At 37.0% G+C, this 13,511-nt stretch overlaps 1 protein-coding gene across 21 annotated transcripts in view; it reads left to right on the top strand.

Moving 5' to 3' along the window:
* The window catches only part of EIF4G3 (eukaryotic translation initiation factor 4 gamma 3), a 375,220-nt gene that overhangs the window by 130,211 nt on the left and 231,498 nt on the right, over positions 1–13,511 (top strand). For all 21 annotated transcript variants that reach the window (XR_004060417.1, XR_004060416.1, XM_010364336.2 and 18 more), the window contains one exon: positions 3,648–3,776. Coding sequence is in view for 14 of the 21 variants with exons in the window: in XM_010364337.2 (XP_010362639.2) it covers positions 3,648–3,776 (129 nt within the window). In the remaining 7 variants the exon portion in view is untranslated. The remainder of the gene's footprint in view (positions 1–3,647; positions 3,777–13,511) is intronic.

Genomic DNA, 13,511 nt, shown 5'->3' with positions numbered 1-13,511 from the left:
GTTCTTCTATTATTTTGATACAGACTTATTTTCTTTGACCTGCTTTTATTAGTAGACATCCTCCAATTTAGGAGGAAGTGCCCTTTTAGAATATCTGATACCAAAGGATTACTAGTTTGGCAGAACTATTTAGAGTTGCAAAGGATGCATACCACAGGCATATACCCATGAAAGTTGTTTTTTCATTGGTGTTTCCTTTAAGGAAGCTTTTTATGTAGCAAGAGCATACCACTTTTGGCTTTGGCACAATGATTTTTCTCTTTTTCTCAAACATTTGTGTTTTATGGGGGCAATATAATAGTTTTCTGACAAACCAGTGGATACTAATTTTATTTGTAATGATTTAATTTGTTCTTTCAGTATTCTTTAGTATATGTCAGTACCTCTTCACAGTTCTGTAGGAAACATAGCTTACAATCTTTACAACTCTGCAGATGTATTTTTCTTTACAACTCTGCAGTGTACAGGTTTATATTTTTTTATGTATTTAGTTCAGTTATGTTACTTCATTTTCCCATGAGTTGGTATTTCTACCTGTTTTTGCCATCATGTGAAATGCTGCTGGATATATCTTTAAGTTCCTAATTTTTGAGGTGAGATTTTCTTTAGGGTATGTACTCTAAAGTGAAATAATTTTGGAGTGATGGTTTTGAAGCATTTACTTGGTGACACATTGTTCTATAATCCTGGGAAGATAGTAACCGATTTACAGTATCTTGTCTGTGTCCTGCTTCCTTAGATCCCTGCCAATAATGGGGCAAAGTTTTTTTTTTAACTTACTTTTGTTAGTTTAGTTGATAAACATATAATGTATTTTAATATTTTTTATCAATAGTATTTAAAAACTTTTCTATACTATGATTTATTGTCATGGGCAAATTTGATATTTAATTTTTATCAGAATAAATCAGAAAACTGGTCTAAGATTTTATATAGTTAACTTCTTTGCTTTCTTTTTATTTTTACTTTATTTCACTGTACAGAATTTTTCCCATGTTAAAAATGTGTATTCATATTGAGGTTTTACTTTAGCAAAATATCAAAATAATTAATTCTAAAACATGGGAAAAATATAAATTCATAAGCTTTATTGGTAAGAAATTTACTTATAAGAACTCTTCATTTCTGATTATTAATTTTCTAAAGTAGATGTTTAAATAGCAATCCAACTTTTCTCCTTTGAAAAATTTCCTTGGTGAGGCTGGGCGTGGTGGCTCAAGCCTGTAATCCCAGCACTTTGGGAGGCCGAGACGGGCGGATCACGAGGTCAGGAGATCGAGACCATCCTGGCTAACATGGTGAAACCCCGTCTCTACTAAAAAATACAAAAAACTAGCCTGGCGAGGTGGCCGGCGCCTGTAGTCCCAGCTACTCAGGGGGCTGAGGCGGGAGAATGGCGTAAACCAGGGAGGCAGAGCTTGCAGTGAGCTGAGATCCGGCCACTGCACTCCAGCCTGGGTGACAGAGCAAGACTCCGTCTCAAAAAAAAAGAAAAGAAAAGAAAAATTTCCTTGGTGAGATTTATATACGCTGTTACATTTCATGGTAAACTTTATGCCCTTATAAAGGTAATAGTCACTCAAAATTGGAAACAAAATTTTCCCAAGAAAAAAGATTCCCAAGAAAATCGTAATCAAAGTTATTTACAAAACAAGGATGAAACTAGTTACAATTATTTGTAGCATCATTTATGTGTCTTTTAACTCATAAGCTTTTGGTTCTAGTTAGTTCTGTGTGAATCCATTTGATTTCAGTATTGGGATCGGGTAGCTGATCCTGAAGATGTTTCTGTCTGTTTAGAGAGCTATAAGTGATTTTAGCTGATCCTGAAGATGTTTCTATCTGTTTAGAGAGCTATAAGTGATTTGAAGGTTAGAGTACCAGGGACTAGATTTTCTTTAGACCTTTTGACTGGGTGAATTCCAGGCCATTTTCCTTTTTCCCTGGGCAGAGTTTTTAACTTTATGATAAAATTCAGAAGACCTATGAACTGAAAATAGAGAATATGTCTAATGATGAATTTTAGCATTTCTTTGTATTATGACTATAGACAACAATTGCCGTTAGTTATTATATTTAATGCACCAATAAAGAACATGTATTACTATGTCAGGAATTTCTTTTAATATTTTTATACCTGTATTTCAATATAGATCACTTGTTGTCATAATCCTATATATTTTATGCATTTAATAACATGATTCTGAGAGGTCTGTATTTTATGCTAGATTGGCAAAGGGTTCATGTTCCTCTCAAATTTAAGAACTATTGCTTAAGGAGAATGGCTTCTTTGATTTTAGCAGAGTACAGAACTGCCCATAATTCATGAAGGTTTGCAAAACCATCAGTGTTAGTCTGGATTAGACTATGAGAGGGAAGAGCTGGCTAGGATTGATTGGTAGACACTTCCACTAGGGGTCTGAGTAAAGTGGTTTCATATCTGTCATGGGCTGATGAGCAATTTACTGCCTGTAAAAATTGGAGAAAATAAAATTTTTGGTTACATAAAAACATGCTGATTTTTTTCAGTTGTATAAATTTATGATTATTATATTATATTAGAAAATGTAAATGAAAAAATAAAGAAATACCTGTGATGCTTTCTGTTAAGATTTTGGTGTGTCTACTTACAGATCTTTAAAAATATTATATATACATGTTTTTAGATGTGTATGTATATATTATATATATACATTAACAAATATGTGTATAGAAATATTCCTACACATGTGTATGTATACATATGTTTAGATGTCCTTTTTAAAAAATTTTTAGTATTTAAAGAGATAGGTCTTCCTCTGTCACCCAGGTTATAGGACAGTGGTGTGACCATAGCTCACTATAATCCTTGAACTCCTGGGCCCAAGCAGTCCTTTTGCCTCAGCTTCCCAAGTAGCTATGTCTACAGGTGTATGCCACCATGCCTAGCTAATGAAAAAAATATTTTTTTAAAAATAGAGATGAAGTCTTGCTGTGTTGCACAGGCTGGTCTGAAACTTCTGTTCTTAAGCAGTCTTCTTGTGTTGGCCTCCCAAAGTGCTGGGATTACAGGAATCAGCCACAGCACCTGGCCAGATACACGTTTTTAAAGACAAAAATGAGATTATGTCGTATAAGTAATTCACCATTTTTGGAGTTTAGATTTATTGAGATGTAATTTTGTAAAATTCACCCTTTTTAGTGTATACATCCATAAGTCTTGACAAGCACGGAGACATTCAGTTCTCACTATAAGCATGATACAGACAGTTCTGTCACCCTCAAAAACGTCCTTACTCCTCTTCTGTAGTCATCTCCTTCCTCTTTCAACCATTTATTTCTTTTCTGTTCCTTTTACAAAATGGTGTCATACAGTTTGTAGTTTCAAGTATTGTTTCTTTCCTGTAGCGTGTGTTTTCTTTTAAGATTTTTGCTTTTGAGACCATGCTTTAAGAATCTTTGATCAAACTGATGAGAATATTCATGTATATATTTTTAAAGAATTTTGTTTTTTTCAGTTTTGAAAAATTTAAGTGTTTGTTTAGTCAGGTGCTTATTTTAGTGTAAGTTGTGAGGCAGGAAATCCAATTAAATCAGATAGTTCAGCTGTATTTATTAAGATTGATTTACTAATATAATGTTCTTACTAAATATTGATTTCCTCACAGGTAACACAAGTAGCAAGACAGCCGGGAACCCCTACCCCATCCCCTTATTCAGCACATGAAATAAACAAGGGGCATCCAAATCTTGCGGCAACGCCCCCGGGACATGCATCGTCCCCTGGACTCTCTCAAGTAAGATAAACCTTTTTTTAAAAAATAAGAAATGTCCTTGTAAAAGCATCATTTTTGTTTTTCTAAAGAGACTCCTAAGCAGTAACATAAAACATTACTTGTATAGTAATTTCCAGTTTGTCTTTGGCATCTTTTCAGACTTAACCATTCATAAAGATGGCTACTAACAAATTTCACACATTTCATTTTGGAGTCATTAAAAATTAACTGTCAGTGACATTTAGTTTTCATTTTCATTGTTTAAGAAATTAGAGTTTAATTCTAAAGTTTACTTAAAACCCCCCCCACAAAGCACTGATTTGCTTTTTGATGCTTAATCTGCTACTGTCTCCACCCCATTTGGGTGAAGCATTGATGGTTATTTTCTACTTATGTGAAAACTTTGTGTCTTCCCCTCTTGAGTAGCATCAGTGGGATTTTTTATTTGTTGGTTTGGTTGTTTTCTAAGTCGATTATTGTAATTTAATAGGCTTAAGTTTTTGTTGAACTGTTAAAAGAATTGTGAACCCCTTAGTGTAATTCTACTTAATGGGAACAACAGACATTCAGACACTGTTTAAAGAAGATGTTCCTATGTGTTCCTTGCACTTAAACTGTTTGCCAAGATATATTGTTTAGCTTGCACCGACCTACTGTTGCAAGCTTGTTTGCATTTCCTTGTGGTTAAGAGTTGGCTAGAGTTATACAGTCCCTTACGGAATGTGGAGTGAGTCAAGCCAATAACTTTGACCTAACTGTGTGAGATTGTCAGTATTTACATGTAAGAGCTACTCTTTTGATAATGAAAATCATTTTTATAACATTATTTGCGATTTTAGCTGCCATGTTTCAGTCCTTTTAGAGCTTGAATAATAGGAGAGATCAGGAATTGCTAAAAATAATGCTAAAGGTGGTGATTATAAGTTAGGGGCTGATTTTACTTTTTATTCTTCATTTTTTTTAGAGACAATTTTTATTCCTTCTTTATTATTTTTTTAGAGACAGGTTCTTGCCCTGTGGCCCAGGCTGGAGTACAGTGGTGTGATCATAGCTCACTGTAACCTCTAACTCTTGGATTCAAGTGATCTTCTTGCCTCAGTTTCCCAGTTAGCTGAGACTACAGGCTCATGCCACCGTGCTCGGCTAATTTTTTTTTTTTTTTTTTTTGGTTAAATTTTTTATAGAGATGGGGTCTTGCTGTGTTGCTCAGATTGGTCTCGAACTCCTGGCCATGTGCTGATTAATTATAGTTTAGCCTACAGAATGTTTGGAAAAGGAATGTACAGTTTGCCAAACCATGACTGAAATAGCCCTGTTAATGAATATATAAATAAGTTTGTCAAGAACTTAGTGCTATGCCTAAACTTGGTCTAAATTATTCCTATATAATTTTGAGTTTTAAACATTGAAAACAAAACAAAATGAGCTCCTGTTTGTTTAAATGAGGTTCTTGTATTGGGTTTCTTAGACTGAACACAGCCTCTCGACTTACTGTTAAGGTGTATTAATCTGAGTCTAATCAGGAGAGAAAAACTGTGCACTCTCAAGAACATAAGAATAGCAGATACAAAGAGCAAATGCTTACCTTAGGGCTGAGTAGAGGCTCAGATAGGGAGCATTTCTCTTTAGGGCTGAGCCAAAGGCTGTGGTAGAAAAGCCACTGTGGTACTGTTCAGAACTTGCTGAAACTCTTTGTTCTGGAACTTGCTGGAAATTTGCCCTATGAAGTATTGGGGAAAGCTTGCTTCTCCAGCACCCATCTCTTATAGCCAAGAGCTGATGCAGTGCACACTGGCTAAAAGGCTCCTTACAGCATGTCTATTTCCCACAGACAATTCAAAGCATTAGATCTACTGGATCAAAAGTCCCAAGTGGTAGAGCAGCTTGCACTGCCCATCCCTAATTTGCTGTAGAACCTTCATATATTGTGTTCCTTACTCAAAATTGGTAACTTCCTAGGTGACTCTGTAATCAGTTAAGGTGGCCCATTCAGATGTAGTGTATATGTTGCCTCTAAAATCCAAAAAAGGCCTACCAAACCTACCTCTTATTTTTTGTGGTAGCTTTAGGTGAGAGACTGCTACCACTACCCTGGGCTAAGATCTTGACCTTGTTGGAGAGGGCATGGTGTGGCTTTCTGAATGGCAGTGGTGCCATTTCAGTGGAACTTACTGAAAATCCACCCTCAGAACTTGTCAGAATTCTGCCCTCTAAGATACCAGGGGAAAGCTGTTTTCAGGGCGGTTTCTTAGAAAAGCCCCTGTGCTGCATATCTTCCTGAAGGAATACCAGGGGTAGCTCTTGGCTGCTGGGTACTGTTGCTTGCTGTGTACTGAAACAGAAATCTTGCTCTGATGAAGCTATGCCCATGAGGGAAGCCGGTCACTAGAGAATCCATCTTTTGGAGAAGCTATCTGGGCTTCTCCAGGAACCAGGAACCAGGGAGCAAAACCCTTTCCTCCTACATATCTCTAGGACCTTCTACTGAGAAAATTTAATGTTGTGTCAGCCGAAATGTTAAAATATTTATAGAGCTCAGATCCATTTTCTCATTGCAGGCAAACAAGTTGAATTTTGATATGAAAGACAAGCAGTTATAACTGGCATGTAAGGGAAATAGCTTAGTTTTCCATTTGAAATTCTTACTGTTTCAAGTTGTGGTTTGACCCAAGCAGTTGGCCCAAAGGACTTAAGTTTTCTGAACGATAGGCTGCTCACAAATGCATAGTTTGTGTTTAAGAAAAGATGGTCTCCCAGCATCTCACTTGTTGAACCTCTCAAATGCTGTTCTATATGCCATTTTATCAGGTGCCTTTAGAAACCAGAGTACATGAATACCAGGGAGAATGGCCACTAAATATTGTGTTGCATTCTTCTGTGGTCTGTTTTGCCACCATTTTGCCTAATCTGATGAAGGAACCCAGTAAATCACACCTGGTTCACTGCTCTTTTTTCCCCTCCATCCTTTCAGACAGAGGGAAGCTTCTGTGGATTCATCTGTCTCCTAGCAATATGTTAACATTTGTTGATATGGTGAGGAAGTTTTTCTAAACTAGCATACCTAGAAAAATGAACAGTTCTGTGGGAAACGCAAGTTTTTTTTAGGTTTCACAGTTGAAACAGTTTGCGGGGGCTAATGCAAAGCTTCCCTTCTGCCCTCTCTGAGGGTTTGCTGAAATGACTGATGATAGACAGATTAATAGGAGAAAAAGGCATACAGATTTATCAATGTGCATGGATACATGAGTCCTGCACATATGAAACACAAAGAAGGGAGAGATGGTTGAGGTTTGAGTACCCTCTTCATAGGGAAGAGGGAAGGAAGTGGGGTGGGGAATGGGCTGTAGGGAATTTTAGAGGGGAAGTAAATGATTTTTAGGTGAAATGAATGAGTCCAAATTACAATAGTCTGAGACAAAGTTCCTCTGAGTTGCTGGGAGGTGGCAGGAAGGTGAGGAATGAGACTTCATTGTGAACAAAGATTGTCTTACTATGAATGTTAAATCTCCTAGAGAATTTCTGAGGAGTTACTCTCAGAAGTAAAATGAAAAGTCTCTCTTGATGTGGTGATAGCTTTAGTTTCTTCTCTCTTCCATGATTAATCTTTTCTGATTATTTGATGAGCCTCCATGGGAGGGTGGTCTTAAGACAATTGTGTTTCTTTTGGAAAGACGTTTTCTTAGTCATATCTCTGTGCCCCACCAAGTTCATGGGTGGTAGTAGAAAGAAGAGCCTTCAAAATAGAGGGGAAAGGATTATAGGCTTGAAGTCAAACCATAGGTTCTAGGGCTGGCTTTGTTACTTTCTGGTTATATGATATTGGGTAAATTATTTAATATCTCTGGAACTTCGTTTCTTCGTCTGTTATATAGGGGGAAATTAGAATTCTACTGCCCTGTAAGAGTGTTGTTACGATTATGTAAATTCCTGCCTCAGAACAGGATTTCCTGAATTTAGTAAGTTGCATTTATTATTTGTATGCCTGCTAGACATGGTTCTCCTCAAGATTTATATATATATATGTGTGTGTGTGTATATATATATGTGCATGTGTGTGTGTGTATGTATCCTTGCCTGCTAATTCTTTTATTTGGCTACCTGTCAAGATTTAGTGTGAAACTTAGAAGCTATCTCCAAGAGTTTGAAATGTCTTCCATGTCTTTGCCTGTTCTGATGTTCAGATAACAGTTGGATTGGTTATTTTCTGTTGGCGATGATTTGTTTTATTCTTCTATACAAAACAAGTTCGGTCAACTGAGGAGATACGATCAAAGAAACCATTCTTTAGCTACATGTCCTTTTTGATGTGACAGTCTCCCTTTCTTCTGTAAATTAAATACTTTTTTCCAAAGTAACTACCCATGTCTGTGACTCAACGTTTGACACTCAGTGAATCTGCTAAGGTCTAAGTGAAAGAAGCTAAGCCGAAGAAAAGTGAATTTCATAGCTTTGAAATATAAAAGAGGGAAAATGTAGAATATTGTTTCCAACCTCCTCAGCAATCTCGTTACCTGCTTCTTTCTCTTTGTTAAGACAGGATTTTACACATACACAGGTGCTTCACCTCACCTGTCTATGTGTCAAGTTTTAAGGCTTAATGTGCATTTCCTTTTTTTACATGAGTTGTAGTTCTTTCTAACTTCGTCCTCTTTGGAGATTTTGTTTAATTAGTCAAAGACTTAGACTATGACATTTCAGACAGTGGTAAATTGGTGAGACGGAGTCTTTATAGGCATAGATTCTTATCAGTTTCCCAGAAATGGCAACACTTTTGAACAGTCTTGAAACCCAGCATGTCTGTACTCTGGAAAGAGTAAATAGTGTGGAATTTAAAACATGGGGGGGAAGGGGGGAGGGACTGCATTGGGAGTTATACCTGATATAAATGATGAATTGATGGGTGCTGACGAGTTGATGGATGCAGCACACCAACATGGCACAAGTATACATATGTAACAAACCTGCACGTTATGCACATGTACCCTAGAACTTAAAGTATAATAAAAAAAAATAAAAATAAAAATAAAAGTATCCTTTGGTGGCAGATTACAAAGTAAATCTCCCTGGAGAAGTACACTCTCTAGGGAGTCAGGAGAAGAGACTCTCTAATTTCGAGTTCCAACCCTCCTAACGCTGTTTTATAATTTAACCTGTGGAAGTTCCTATTAATGCCCAGTTTTCTTCTTTGTGCATAAGCAGCTTTTGTTAGATGAGATCAGAATTTTCTTTAAGACCTCCCTGGGTTTTGGACACTAACTTGAAAGTAGCCAGTTCTTGTTAGGGAAAATTATAAAACTATTTTAGATTTAAAATTACCCAAACTTTGCCTTCATTCTTTTTTTTTTTTTTTTTTTTTTTTTTGAAGAGAAGTTTATTTGAATTATTTAAAATTACTTCTCAAGCAAATACGAAAGAGACTCCTACTTATTGCTTAATTGGTGACGCGTATTTGCTTTAACTTAGTTAATTTTCACAAAGTAGCCATTACAAAAAGACCAAGCTGGCGCTGATTAACCAGGATCAAAATCTAGGTCTTTTCTTTTTTTCTCTTGGCATCATTGTCTAGATTTCCAGGCTTTTGGAGCTATATTCACAGAAATTAAATGAGAAGACATGCTCAAAATGATGCCAAAGAAGTGAGGTAATAGGTGTTACCTGCCTGCTGTTTCTGGATTTCATTTGGCTCTCTGTTTTTTTCTGGGAGAGGAACTCCTTCTATAGCATATAATATATAGTAATTGAGATGGTGATGGCATATGACCCACTGGCTAGATTCTTTATTGTCTCTGGAAATACTAAGCAGAGTTCTTCACTGAGGAGTATTGCTTGATCGTGATGCTTTTTGTTACACCACAGTTTTCATCATTAGTGAAGGATGAGTTTCAAATGATGAATGGTCCCAACAACCATTTTTGCTTTATCCAGCTTCTGGGAATCTTATTTTATTTACTAAGGAGAATTTCTCTGTGTTGTCTCATAATTGTTCATTGACTGACTGCTCCAGCCTTTGTAAGCTGTTTTTTTCTTTATTGTTTTTTTGTTTTTAGAGACAGGGCCTCACTCTGTCACCCAGGCTGGAGTGCAGTAGTGTGATCATAGCTCACTGCAGCCTTGACCCCCTGGACTCAAGCAGTTCTTCAGGTAGTTGGGACTGTATGCGAGCTTCATGGTGACTGACTAATTTTTTAATTTTTTGCAGAGATGGGACTTGCTTTGTTGCCAAGGCAGGTTTTGTTTCTAAATCTTGGCCTCATACTGTCCTCCAGCCTCAGCCTCACAAAGAAATGGGATTATAGGCTTGAGCCATGGTGCCCTTCTGAGACCCTGTCTCTACCAAAAATGTAAAAACTACTAGCCAGGTGTGATGGCACACAATCGTAGTCCCAGCTGCTTGGGAGGCTGAAGTGAGAGGATTGCTGGAGACTGGGAGGTTGAGGCTGCAGTGAGCTGGGATTACACCATTACACTCCAGCCTGGGTGGCAGAGTGAGACCCTGTCTCAAAGGAAACACAAACAAACAAAACGAATGAAGCCTGAATAGTGATTTTTCCTTACTGCATATGCTTTTTTTTTTCTTACCTTTTGTGAAGAATATAAATTCTGAGTTTGATGCGTCTTTGTTAACCATGATAAAGTAGAGGAAGCTGTGAAAGTTTGCTTTAAGAAAACATCACATTTCATTGTTGAAATAGATGAGTATTGATTTAATTTAAAAAAAGCAAAATTTATAGTTTTTACACTCCTCAAGGCCCCCACTTTGAAACACATCATATCCATTTAAGGCAGTATTTGAGGTGAGCTTACCAGGATTCTTTAGCATATTACAAATATAAATATGAATATTTTATAGGCCTTTATAACTTACTTTTAAATTAATGACATTTGCAAAGGCATGTTATTTGTAAAGTGTTTAATGACAATATTTGTTGACACTTTTAACAAAAAGTAGGTTTTTAAGAACTTACACATATTATCAACTTAGAAAAACCAAATGGAGGATTTGTCACCAAGGGGACCAACTCAGTGCAGTCAGTACTGCAGGTGTCCAGACCCACACCAAATCCCCATGTACCATGAATGCAACTTGTAAAGAATCATGGTAGGCTTTTCTAGTTGTTGAGATTTATTTTAATGTGATACTTGATTAGAAGAGTGTTCAGCTCTTTTGGTCATTTTTTGTTTTTATTTAAAAAATTAGTTGCAACCATATTTATAAAGCGACCTTGATCAAATTTTTTTCTCATAGGTGTTTTCTTTCTTTCTTTTTTCTTTCTTTCCTTCCTTCCTTCCTTCCTTCCTTCCTTCCTTCCTTCCTTCCTTCCTTCCTTCCTTCCTTCCTTCCTTCCTTCTTTCTTTCTTTCTTTTCCTCCCTTCCTCCCTTCCTTCCTCCCTCCCTCCCTCCCTCCCTCCCTCCCTCCCTTCCTTCCTTCCTTCCTTCCTTCCTTCCTTCCTTCCTTCCTTCTTTCCTTCTGTCCGTCCGTCTTTCTGTCTTTCTTTCGCTTTCTTTCTTTCTTTTTCTTTCTTTCTTTCCATCCTTCCTTCTTTTTTTTTTTTTTTGCCAAGGTTTCACTCTGCCACCCAAATTGGAGTGCAGTGGTGTGTTTTCTGTTCACTGCAGTCTCCACCTCCCAGGCTCAAGCAATCCTCTTGTCTTAGCCTCCTGAGTAGCTGGGACTAGCTGACTTTTTGTATTTTTTTGTAGAAACTGGGTTTCCCCAAGTTGTTCAGGCTGGTCTCGAAGTCCTGAGTTCAAGCAACCTGCCTGCCTTGGCCTCACAGAGTGCTAGGATTACAGGTGTGAGCCACCGTGCCTGGCCTAGGTGTTTAATCTTTTATGCAGTCCTGTAACTTACCTTGAAATGTGCCTAAAGCAGCTTTTACATGTTTGATTATACTTCTCTTTGTATTGCCTGTAGCCAAAAAAAATTCCATTTATTTTCTTTTGACATTTCTGTGGTTAGTTTTTAAATGTTGCTGCAAGAGTGATGGTTAAGTACAGTTATTTTTCAGACTTGTCACCCTAAGTTTTACATTCTGTTTGGCAAATTCACATGGCTGGAACCCACATTTTAGAATATCTGAGTATTAATTCAGCACTATTACAGCAAGCTAAAGAATTTTGTAAGAACCAAACTGATTGTGATTTTGTAAGCATTTCTTTTCTTCTGTTTTATGTAGGCTCAGTCTTTTGTTGATGATGTTCATTTTCACTTAAATCCTGTCAGAGAAAAAAGGTTCAGGATTTTATCTTTTACATTTGAACAGCTGTTTCTTTTGGACGCATCCTGGGAGACTCTTGTTTATTTCTCTGGCTACCTCTCATTTGTTTTAAGAAGTCATGAAAAACTCTGTCAGCATTTTTCTTGCCAGTTTACCTCTTGGGAATATCAGACTTCATTTATTTCCCATAGATTTAGAGGAGGAACTCACTTTAGTGCCACTAATTTATTTTTTATCTGGTTGTGACATTCAGATTTTTAGATTTTTATGGTTCTGAAAATTGCTAATTCAGTTCAGCTACAGAGATTAGTATGTGTCAGTAAATTTAAGGATGAGAAATAGAACAGGTAAGTTTTTTTTTTTAAATTTTTTTTCTTTATTATACTTTAAGTTCTAGGGTACATGTACATAACATGTAGGTTTGTTACATATGTATACTTGTGCCATGTTGGTGTGCTGCACCCATCAACTCGTCAGTACCCATCAATTCATCATTTATATCAGGTATAACTCCCAATGCAATCCCTCCCCCCTCCCCCCTCCCCATGATAGGCCCCGATGTGTGATGTTCCCCTTCCCGAGTCCAGGTGATCTCATTGTTCAGTTCCCACCTATGAGTGAGAAATGCGGTGTTTGGTTTTCTGTTCTTGTGATAGTTTGCTAAGAATGATGGTTTCCAGCTGCATCCATGTCCCTACAAAGAACGCAAACTCATCCTTTTTTATGGCTGCATAGTATTCCATGGTGTATATGTGCCACATTTTCTTAATCCAGTCTGTCACAGATGGACATTTGGGTTGATTCCAAGTCTTTGCTATTGTGAATAGTGCCGCAATAAACATACGTGTGCATGTGTCTTTATAGCAGCATGATTTATAATCCTTTGGGTATATACCCAGTAGTGGGATGGCTGGGTCATACGGTACATCTAGTTCTAGATCCTTGAGGAATTGCCATACTGTTTTCCATAATGGTTGAACTAGTTTACAATCCCACCAACAGTGTAAAAGTGTTCCTATTTCTCCACATCCTCTCCAACACCTGTTGTTTCCAGAACAGGTAAGTTTTAAGAATAATGAAGAAATTGTGCAGTTTGACTCTTCAATTTAAAGAGCTTGTGATAGTTCCGGCAAAAATGTATATGTGATTCAGAGAGTGTTGTGGGGGAAGTGAGCAGACAGAACTCTGAGGGAAAGCTCAGCAGAGAGGTTAAGTACCATAGTAGACATAATATTGTCTTCAGTTTAGTTAGGCAAATGGATATATATGTCTGTTCAGATTTATTGTAGCGGACGGGAGCATGCTGATTGCTGGGAGAGAAATGAGAGGACAAGCTTAATTCAGGACTGTTTTTATAAGGGATCAAATGAAAAAATTTACTTAAAAGTCACAAACTATGAAGTGTAGTATACAAAGGCTAGCTATCTTTATAGAACTAAGAACTGTGAATTTCAGTGACTCAGCAATCAATGAAAAGCCAGCAACACACACAATCAACTTGTAGATGATGGTCATTTTAAATTTTCTCAATGAATA

The sequence above is a fragment of the Rhinopithecus roxellana genome, chromosome 12 (genome assembly GCF_007565055.1).
Source record: "Rhinopithecus roxellana isolate Shanxi Qingling chromosome 12, ASM756505v1, whole genome shotgun sequence".
NCBI classification, from domain to species: Eukaryota; Metazoa; Chordata; class Mammalia; order Primates; family Cercopithecidae; genus Rhinopithecus; species Rhinopithecus roxellana.
This window is presented reverse-complemented; position numbering and strand designations above follow the sequence as displayed.